We start from the raw sequence: 11,001 nt of genomic DNA, 5'->3' as shown, positions 1-11,001 counted from the left end.
CATTTGCAATATTAATATTCGCAATTTAATACCCCAATTTGATTTGCTAATTTAGTGCGAGATTAGACTTTAATCAGATTAAATTATAAAATTAATCATTAGTAAACAATTCCGATTCAAATCTTTTTAAAGCTTTTAGAAATAACGCTTAATGCAGCTCAGTTTTGATGCTCAATTTTGAAATGAATATTTTGTATATTGTACTCCTCAGTTGTGCGACCAAGTTACAAAGCATTTGGGATAATATCAACGTTGCAATATAAATCGTTTTAAAACTTGCCCAACCCTATAAGTAAAACGGTAAAAGAAAATGACTAACGTGATTATATCACTTAATTGATTGTATCCAATTTAATTTATCTTAGCAGAAAAATATTGTTTTTATTTATGAACTATTTCATTGTAAAATTGTCGGCACCGATTACCGCATATGTGTTCTACAGGAATACCAATATTATTGTCAGTCACGATTAACCCATATTACAGCGTTGCTCTACGTGTAATCGTTAAGCCACCACTAAAACGTAGCGATAGTTTTGCAGCTCCACAGCGACATAAAAAACATAAAAATAAGTCAACATTTTTAAATTGTTAATAGTTATTAAGTGCAAAAGTGTACGGCTATATAATTCAAAAACGCGCATTATCTGATCAGAAGTAAAGTCTTAAATCGTATTTCTAATATTTGTTGTTAACATACATATTGCTCCCACGACTGCCACGGCCTCCTCGGTCAAAGAGCAAATTAAATAATTTTCATTTATTACGAAACTTAGAAATACGCATTCATATGCATTAAAATTCCAACTACGGTCCGGCGACTGCTTGCCAAGCAGCAATATAAAAATGGCCATGCATTCATATATGCGGGCTAACGCAAACCAAAACCAAAATCAAACAAACACAGTGAGCGTGAATTTAAGTCCAGATGAGATGCATAGTTTCCTAAAGGATAAACAGGCTTGGGAACATGCCATATCGCTGTATCAAGGACCAGATCCCCTTGATCATTGGTACAACTATATCTGCTGGTATGAGAATCATGCGCATAGCGATCCAGAGCAAAAGTTTCGAGAGACCCTGGAGCGCTGTCTCACTCTGTACGAGCATAACGATTACTATCGACAAGATGTGCGTCTAGTGCGTCTCTGGCTCAAATACATTGCCATGCAGACAGATCAGCTGCGATTCTACCAAGTGCTGTTTCAGCGTGGCACTGGCCGTCAAGTGGCCGCCTTTTATATAGGCTGGGCCAGCTACTACGAGGCGCGTGAACAGTTCAAGGATGCCGAAGCAGTATTTAATCTTGCCTTCCAAGAGAAGGCACAGGGCAATGCCGAGCTGCAGAATGCGCACACCAAGTTCACATACGTTCGTTCCTTGTTCTATCAACAACAGCAGCAACAGCACCAACAGCATCCGAACCAGCAGCATGTGCAGCATCAGCCGTCACAACTACACCAACCCCCACAGCCACATGAGACAATACCACAGATGACTCCTTATTCTCACGCGCATCATCACCAGCAAGAGCACCCACACCAACATCACCATCATCATCAACATCAACATTCACAGTTACAGCCGCAGTCACACCAGACTTACTCGCAACCCGCTACATCAACGCCTTCTAGGCCTCACCAGCTGCCGCAAGAGAATTTTCAATCATATCAACAGCATCCTGATGAGCTTGCTTACCATCCTCATGCTCATTCTCATCAACAGATCCCGCCGCAAGCACATTTTCAGCATCAAGAACAGGTAATATTTAGAAAGAGAATGCGAAATGCAAGTTTAAATGAGATTCAACAAATTTCAAATCCAACAATTTTTTAAATCTAAATTCTTCATTTACAGGAGCAGTTCCAACATGCAGCTGCTGCAGCTTCACACAATCAAGCGACGCTTGACCATCGTCACTACGCTCCAATAGTTCACCAAAATCATGAAGATCGGGTAAATAAATATTGCATTACAGCACCGTTACACACAGTGCTTACAAATGTCTAATTTTAGCCCGCCTCCCATCCACACTATGAGCCACACTTGCAACAAGTCATGGCCGCCGACGACGCAAATGTGAGTCAAGCGCAACAAGATCCTTTAACTGCCGAATCATCAACGCAAATTGAGGGCATTCGATTGCCGCGGAATTTTCACGCATATGGACGAAACAACCATGAAACCTGGAAACCAGCATTGACACTGGAGGAACCAGACGATCCCTCAAGGATTTGTCACTATGCCAAACAGCTGGTATATCCACCAGGTGCAGGAGTTGAGTACAGTCCTGAGGAGCTGTTAGCACGGAAGTACGCACACATGTTGGAGCAACGTAAACAGCAATCACAGGCACCGTCAGCTGTTCGAAGCAATGAGCCAAGCGAGACACAACATGAGCCACAATTAAAAAAAGAGACTATTTACTCAGTCGAACAGGAACAGCAGCAGCAACAAATTATGTTCGATTCCTATGAGTCACAGAATTCATATTACATGACCGCAATGAATGGTGAAATCTTTACACAAAACGATGACGAAGCTGAAGACGAACATTCAGAAGAGGAGGATGGTGATGTTGAAGATGAAGCCGACCAGGATCAGCAGTCAAATCAATCAGTCGAGGAAGATTCGGAGGAAGCGGACTCCGATCAGCAGGTCGATGACGACAACGAACCAGTCAAGTCATATAGTAATGCTGCTCCGGCGGACATGCTATTTCGAGCGCAGACAACGTTTGAGCATCAAAACCGCTCCATTAAGATGAAGTTCAAAAAAGAACGCACTCTTGAGAGCAGCACCTACAGTGCCTATACCATTGAGAGCATTTACCATCAGCAACAGGAATTGCCTTCGCCTGCACAAATGCCGCAAACGCCCCAAACAGCACAAACTACAATGACAACGCTGCCAGCGTCACCCAAAAATGTACAAGATTATAGTGGAGGGGCTGGGACTGGGACTGGGACTGGGACTGTTCAACGCCAACGAAATCTCGGACATCATTTTCATCCATACATGTTGTGCCAAACGTCGACGCCAAAGAGCATTGGCAATGACAATCGCAGAGCGCGGGTAAAGGCTAGAATTGGAAAGTTTCAAGTGGAGCCGCGTAGTAACAGTAATTCCTCATGTTCAGTTGCGGAACAAGCGATTAATGGCATCGATGCTGTTGCGCTTAGTGCTACTGGGGATGGAACTGATGCCACTGCTGCGATTGCACCAATAGACAATGCTACCTTCAATGACAATGCCAACTTTTCGTTCTCTAGTGCAGGCGGATTGGACAATTCGAATAGTTCATTGGCAATGGCCGTCGATAGACTTCATTTTCGCGATGCCACACATGTGGCAAGTATTAGCAGCAGCAACAACAACAAAACTTTACATCCGCACAATAATAATAACAACTTGACGACAACATCCGCAAGGGGAACTGCATTAAATGACTTTTCCACGTTCCAGGAGAACTCATATTTTGCCACACAGCATGATGCGGAGGCGCAAGAACGTCGTCTTGCAAAGGCCTTAGAGACAATCGCAAGGCATTTGGCTAAGGAGGCAATTGATCCTTTTAATAGCGAACTCTGTCGCGCATTCCTCACAAAAGTCAATTTCCCAGGCGATGATGATGCACACGCTAGCTACAAAGTTGTGCAAACGCCACTGCCAAAAATATCTAACACACGCACATTGAATGTCCTCGATAGCATACAGTTCAACATTGACAAAGAAGTGGGTCGCGGCTCTTATGGATCCGTATACAAAGCGACCGATATTCGCACCGGCCATGTTGTGGCTCTTAAGTACCAGAAGCCGCCAAATACATGGGAGATTTATATTTGTGATCAGGTAAGTGGTAGAAAAAGTACATTCGAGTGCTCATCTTATTTACTATTTCAATATGTGCAGTATTAGCTTATTTTGGTTAGTTATTAAAAATATGATTTTACTGTATATTTTTTTTTTGTACTTTTTGTTGGAAAAATATTTGTTTTTATCGCATCTTAAAACATGTGATAAAGAAAGTAAAAAAGATCCAGTAAAGTTTACTCGACTGTGAAATACCCGCCTTTTCACAAGTGAGAACAAGAAGGGAGAATGATTTGTATTTATATATAGCGAGACGATATAGACATGTCCGTCTGTTTATATGAACACTTAGATCTCAGAGACTACACTTGTTGGTTTAGATTTTTCCACGCTTATTTCCGACTCCGCAAATAAAAAGAAAATCGAATAGCAAATGTAGTTTTGATGCAAGAGTTTGATTTTTATTACGTGCGATATAAACAAAGTTTGTATTTATGATTTCCGAAAATTTTGTAGCAGTTTTTTTTCTCAACAAACGTCAGTGGTGCCAACGTTACACTATACTATGGTACTGTAAAATATTAAAATAATAGTCTTTGGTAAAATTAACTATTTTTGCGCTGTATTAATTTTGTATGTTTTAGGAATAATACCGCACTGTTTTACATTTATTGAAAATGAGTAGTGGGTATCTTACAGCCGAGAACACTTGACATTAGCTTTCTTACTTGTTTGTTACATACAAAAATAACTACAATATTTATGATTCCCGAAAATTTAGTTCCGATCAGACAAAAATTGTTGAAGTAATGAAAGAAATACTTTTGTATAGAAAAATTGGATCAATTACTACGGGTCTTAGTTGATTTCGCTGACAATTCTGTATATTTTGAATGTAGTACTATATCAAAAGGCGAATATACCATTCGGTATATTTTGATTGTTTTTGGGGTAAGAATTGTTTTGCTGTATTAATTTTATTTAAAAAGGGTAGAGTGTGTCTCACAGTCGAGCACACTCGGCTGAAGCTTTCTTACATGTTTTGTCGATCAGAGACATTCTTACAAAACATTTAAAGATATTTTTTCTCAAACACTACTTCATTTTGTTCAGAACGACATTATTTAAAAAATGATCTGCAGTTTGATTTAGTACAATAATCAATCAATTGATCTTTAACAACAGGTCTTGAAGCGTGTTCAGGAACGAGAAGTGCTGCCAGGATTGATGGATATATCGACTGCGGTTATAGCACCAAATGCAAGCTTGATAGCTACTGAATTCTCTCCGTTTGGTTCGTTGCTAGATATTAACAACAAAATTCGGCAGGCCACCACAAAAGTTATGCACGAATCGCTAGTGATGCACTTCTCAGCGCAAATTTGCAATATTGTGGATCATTTGCATCGACAGCACATCATCCATGCAGACATTAAACCGGACAACTTTCTGCTGATGCGCGTGCCAAGTGTCGACAGTGTTGAACCTTCTCTGCGTCTCATCGATTTTGGCTGCGCCATTGACATGTCACTCTTCCCTAACCCTGAGCATACAAAGTTCCGCAAGGTGGTTCAAACCGATGGTTTCACTTGCATCGAAATGCAGGAGGGTCGTCCTTGGTCATATGAAACGGATCTATTCTGTATTGCCAGCACGGTGCACGTCATGCTCTTTGGCGAATACATGCAGCCACAAAAGCGCCCCGCCGGATGGGATATACGTCAAAAACTGCCGCGCTATCTCAAGAAGCATGTCTGGTCTAAGTTCTTCAGTGATCTGCTTAACATGCGTGCTGACAAGTTGCCTCAGCTGCAGTCAATGCGGAAAATATTCGAAGAGGAATGCTATCGCATGGAATCGGAGTTGCAGAAACACATACGTACTTTATCCAACATATTGCATCGACGATAACAACAGCAACAACAAAAATGACATAATCATAGTGTCACTGTTCTTGTCCACCCTGTGCCCCGAATTGGGTATTTAACTAAACTACCAATGCGCTTGATGATCTGCTTAACAGACATACTTAATTCACTACTACATAGTCTGAGACTAAACTCTGCCCGTCTGCGTGAATTGAATAACTTTTAACACTACATTCATATTTACTCTTTCAAGCCCAAATACCCAAAAACATTTGTTCTAATTTCTCCCCTTTAATTAAATGTAACTGAAGTCATTGGAACACTACAGATCGCGATTGTGCTATCTTATGTAAATAATTTAACTAACACGTACAAAAACTTTCATCATCGGCATTATAACGCGAAACAGCAATGTCAAGAAAACAAACCATGTCAAATGAAATGTAATACTTTACTTTTACTTAAGTATATGAAATTCACATCATATTTTCAAAGTCAAAAGAAGAACAATAATATGTTCATATGCCAAAACATATGAACGAGTTAGAATGTCGATAATTACACCGCCATATTTAACACAAAAAAAAATATGGAATTATTTGCAATGTGCAAAAATACTAAATTAAAAATACTAAATTTATATGCAAGGTATTCAATCGTTTGGATTCAGAGCAAATAAACTGAATTTTGCGATTCAATTGTATAAAATGAATTGCAAGTGCAATTATCGCCGTTTCTATAAACTGTATCACATATGAGTTCTAAACTGCACATTTTCAATCCTTGCTTTTTTTTAATGACATTCTAAAGAACCAATTATGTGTATAAAAAAACTTTTGAATTAAACGCTTTTCTTAAGCTTTCGCCCTGAATCGCTAGTCTACTACGTACACTGCATTAAAATGATATATGTAAGTTTGGCATAATTTCACTAACTTCGCAGATATGTGGCAATTATGTTCTTCATTCAAATTTATTAAATTTATACTCATTTGAATGAGCTGATATGGAGTAAGAATTAAACATTTTCTTAACGTATGCATAAGTACGATATACGTAGGCATATTGACCACGATCGTCCCAGCGAAAAAGTGGGCGAAAAATAAGAGAACAAAATTGGTATTTTTCATGTACAGAAAGTCACCTGTGAAGAAACTGGAAAAAGCAAAAACAAAAAATAAGTTGCGATCGTTAAATGTAATGTAAAATACTATAGGTAATCTAAGATTTGCTGTACTATTGAGTAATATAACTTTAAATGATAGAGAATAAAAATTGAGGAAATGTTGAATGAAAAGTACAAAAACAAAAAAAGAGAAAATCATCGTGGTAACCTATTTTCGCGAAGATGAAATGTAAATGCTAGAAAAACGAAATTGCCGCTAGATAATTGTCAAGTAAGTGCTAAAAGCGCTGTGTGCAGCAGGCGGCATGACAGCGTGGCAGCATGCAACAAGTAACAAGAGCAGCAACATAACAACAGCGTATAACAATCATGGACAACAATGCTGCGCTTGACCCACTTTTCCTTTTTGCCAACAGGCAACGGTAAACAATTTCCACCAAGCAAGCGAGTGGAAAAAGTTGCAACTTTTCATGCAACACATCAAGAGACATAGACACACACGCTGCATAGCGCCGCAAAGTCAAAGTCAACGTTGCGGCGCTGCAAGCGTCGACTTCGCTGTCGCCGTCGCTGTCGCTGCTGCGCCGTCACTGTGGAAACGGCTATGCGCGCTTGCAGTTGCAATTGCATTCGCCTTCGACTTCGCTTTGGTTGTGACTCTCGCCAAGTGAAAGTAAAGTGGGGCAAATGTAATTATTGTTGCTTCTAGTAACCGTAACCGAGTTAGAAGCCTCGACTGCAGTTGGAAAGTTGGCAACAAATGACGACGTCGACGCCAACGTCGACTTTTACACAATATTTTATTTAATCAAATTGCAAAGAGAAAATGCTAGCAACATCGACAACAGGCAACAGACAACAACTGCGGCACCGCAATTGCAACAGGCAAATAATGCAACGCGAAACTTTCTATTTTTTGTGTGTCGGTTTTGACGTCAACACTGAATGCAACTGCAGCATTCACGCACACACTGCCATTAGATGTTTGCAGATTGTTGCATGCATGAATTAATGATTGTGGCCCATTTTGGTGTGTATGCAATTGGCCTTAAACGTACCCGTAAATAACCAACAGATTTTGTAGGATGTGTGTTATTAAACATTTTGGAAACATAACAATCTGCAGTATATATAAGAAAAAGGACAGCATGAAACTGATCCTCTTAGGATAATACATATATACACACCTTTTACAATAATTCATAATTTTGTATATATTATAGTATAATATTGTACAGTAATCATAATAATTATTTATGTTTTTAAAATTAATGATTATGATTTTTTAAAAATTTTCTCAAATTTAAAATCTATATTATACAAATTATAATAATCAATGACATAATAATTATTTATGTTTTTATCAAAAATTATGATTATGATTTTTTAAATATTTTCTCAAATTTAAATTCTATATTATAAAAATTATAATAATCAATGACATTTTAAAAACAACATCTTATCATCAATTTAGTAATTACTCATTACTCTATTAAATTGCGTTGTTTTTTAGCTACTAATCAACACTTAAAAATTTTGATTTTTTGTGCTTTTGTCATTTTGTAACTGGCGTCGTTTTTGTGTATAGGGTTTTATATATTCACGAATACATTAAGTTTTAGAACCAAAAGGACAAGAGCAAAATATTAAAATTATCAAATTCTATTTTTATTACAATCTAATTATCAAAATGTACACATGTCACTCAAACAGCCTATTTAACAGTTAGATTTGTAAAATTACAAAATTACTATGTTTATTTGTCAACCACTGAAAAATCAGTCGACTTTTTCTTTAATATTTAACTTATATTAGTTAAAATTGAATTGTAATTATACCAAAACTCTAGATTTAAAATTACGCTGCCTATTTGATTTTTTCGGATTTTCGGGGAAGGAGGAGAGAGAGGAGGCCTCGATCTAAAACAAACTTGTTCTGCGTGAAACATTAACAACTGCTTTCAAAAATTATTTCTCTATACTCTCTGAGATCTATGGTTCATAGGGACGGAAGGACAGACGAACAAACAGATTCCTGTAGATTTCCTGTAGGCTCAAACCTTTAATAACCTTTTACCCTGTGAGTAGCGTGTAAATCAGTTGTTCGCTAAAGGATTTATTAAGACACTTCCATTGTTAATTCTCCATCCGAACTAGATAAAACATCGTTGGTAACACATTCAGATTGGAAAAAGTCACGCACAAAATTCGGAATGTGATCGAATTTATATTTACTTTGCTTACACTTTTCTTATTAACTTCTATATTTCTTTATCACGATCATAGTTTGCTTCATACGATTGGCATTGTGAAAGGACGAAATAGTTGCTGCTCCTTGGAAATTATGGTCACTTGATGATCTTGATGATCAAATGGCAAAAGCTTTTGCTGTTTGTGTACACAAATTGCACGTCCCCAATGCGAAACAATGAAATTAGTTAAGTAATTTACAGTGAAATGCAGATTGCGGGTTGGTGAAATTTGTTTTTGTATTGACTGGAATTACACGTACTCTCATTCGCCTGAGCATTGTGGGAAAGACGTGAGGTTTGTTAAAGTCTAAGTCTACACAGCCTCAGTGCATTTTGGCAAAATGCGCTTCGCTACATGGAGCAGAGTTGTAAGGTAAGGGTATCTAATGCTAGTCAAGCAACACAACCGGTTCTTTTTTTGCTTTCGTTGCCATTGTTGGCTGCATTTGGCACACATAATGTGGCTGCTGCGATCCACATCCGTTAGCAGCCACAGCCGCAGCGGCAGTTGCAGTTGCAGTTGCCGCGCAGTCGCAGCGCAGTTGCAATTTTAGTTGCAGTATTGCATGTGGTACGTTGTGATGTTCGTTGATGCATTAGAAAGTTTCAGCAAAAGTGTGACAGCTTTTCTATTTCCCACCCGCGCATAAAGCCGGATTGAGGTACAACAATTTCAACATGCTGTTAACCTATTTAACATATTTATGTACTTACACATGCATTTATGTCGTTTTGTTTAGTTTTGACATTGAAACTGTTAGAATTTGTCAAGATTTCGCAATTTTAACAATTAATAGAAACCGAAATGTATATATGAATATGTATATATTAATATACATTGATTTTATTAAATAGAAAAAAAATATTATTTTATTGCGCGACATAACATACAAAAGCATCGTATTCGATTTAACGCCAACTACGGCAGACTGGTAGTTTGAATAATAATAAATTCAAATGTATTTACGATATTCCGACAATTTTATTTTATGCAAAATTATTTTTATTAAATAATGTGTTAACATTGCACTAAAATAGCATTTATCATCTTATAGTCTATTTTAAGTTAAAGCGTGCATATTGTTTCTGTTGATGTCCTAATTCGCCATCATTTGTAAATACATAATTCAACATACATACACATTCATTATAATTCCTCAGTCTAAGGCTCAGAACATAACACGGCACGCCACGTTAGACAGAGTCACTAGAGAGCATTGACTGTTGACCGTGCGAGGACCTTGCACTTGAGTGCGATTCTTGCTCCTTCGTGCTCAGCCAAGTCAATGGCCAAAGGAAAAGCCGCAAAGTATCCTACGCAATATACTCGTATTTTGCGATTTGACCGTAGTGTTGTTGCTTTCGTAATGTGGCAGAGAGTTCGACGTCTGCCAAAATTACAAAGCACTTGCGCCACACCAACAAGAGGACACCAGGCGAATCGCCTCGTCTGATGAACCCGCCCCCATTTTTGCCTGCTTCACGCAGCGACAGGGCGACGCTTCCGTCGACCCGCCAATCCCAAAAGTGAAAGGTTATTATAACAATATAAAGCAGATGTTGTGGACATCGATGTCTGGGCTAAGTCTAATAACCTTTCCCTGCTTTGTCCCTTTCTCTTTCGTTGGAGCAGACAACGCGCGCATCCACAAACAATAATAAGGACAACAGCCTCGGCAAGAATGTAAGAGGAAGAGATTGGGCGCCAGACGCTGTCTACGGTTCATCTTCCTGCCATCTTCCAGTCCATATCTATAGACGAGCGCACACACTTTCAGACGCACTCAAAAGATTTCCAGTAAACTAATAAAAAATTGTCAGTCTGCCCTTGCCAATGTGCTTGTGAAAATACACACACACAAGCATACAAGTATGTACGTATATACATTTATATTCTGCATATATGCTTATATGTATTTGTGCAACTACATATTTATGTATGT

The 11,001-nt window shown here is 38.3% G+C and overlaps 1 protein-coding gene across 1 annotated transcript; it reads left to right on the top strand.

Moving 5' to 3' along the window:
- The first annotated feature begins 523 nt into the window (after positions 1 to 523).
- LOC132790495 (uncharacterized) lies at positions 524 to 7,982 on the top strand. Its single transcript, XM_060799041.1, has 4 exons — positions 524 to 1,761; positions 1,858 to 1,956; positions 2,017 to 3,852; positions 4,999 to 7,982. The coding sequence occupies exons 1-4, from the start codon at positions 847 to 849 to the stop codon at positions 5,722 to 5,724; spliced, it is 3,576 nt and encodes a 1,191-aa protein (XP_060655024.1). The 5' UTR covers positions 524 to 846; the 3' UTR covers positions 5,725 to 7,982.
- The last annotated feature ends 3,019 nt before the right edge of the window (positions 7,983 to 11,001 follow it).

Source organism: Drosophila nasuta, chromosome 2L, assembly GCF_023558535.2.
Source record: "Drosophila nasuta strain 15112-1781.00 chromosome 2L, ASM2355853v1, whole genome shotgun sequence".
NCBI lineage: Eukaryota > Metazoa > Arthropoda > Insecta > Diptera > Drosophilidae > Drosophila > Drosophila nasuta.
This window is presented reverse-complemented; position numbering and strand designations above follow the sequence as displayed.

Bases quoted from the DNA above. Each gene is read 5' to 3' on its own strand.
- LOC132790495 (XM_060799041.1), top strand. From the start codon at position 847: ATGGCCATGCATTCATATATGCGGGCTAACGCAAACCAAAACCAAAAT. The intron at 1,957-2,016 runs GTAAATAAATAT...GTCTAATTTTAG, and splicing joins ACCAAAATCATGAAGATCGG to CCCGCCTCCCATCCACACTA. The intron at 3,853-4,998 runs GTAAGTGGTAGA...CTTTAACAACAG, and splicing joins AGATTTATATTTGTGATCAG to GTCTTGAAGCGTGTTCAGGA.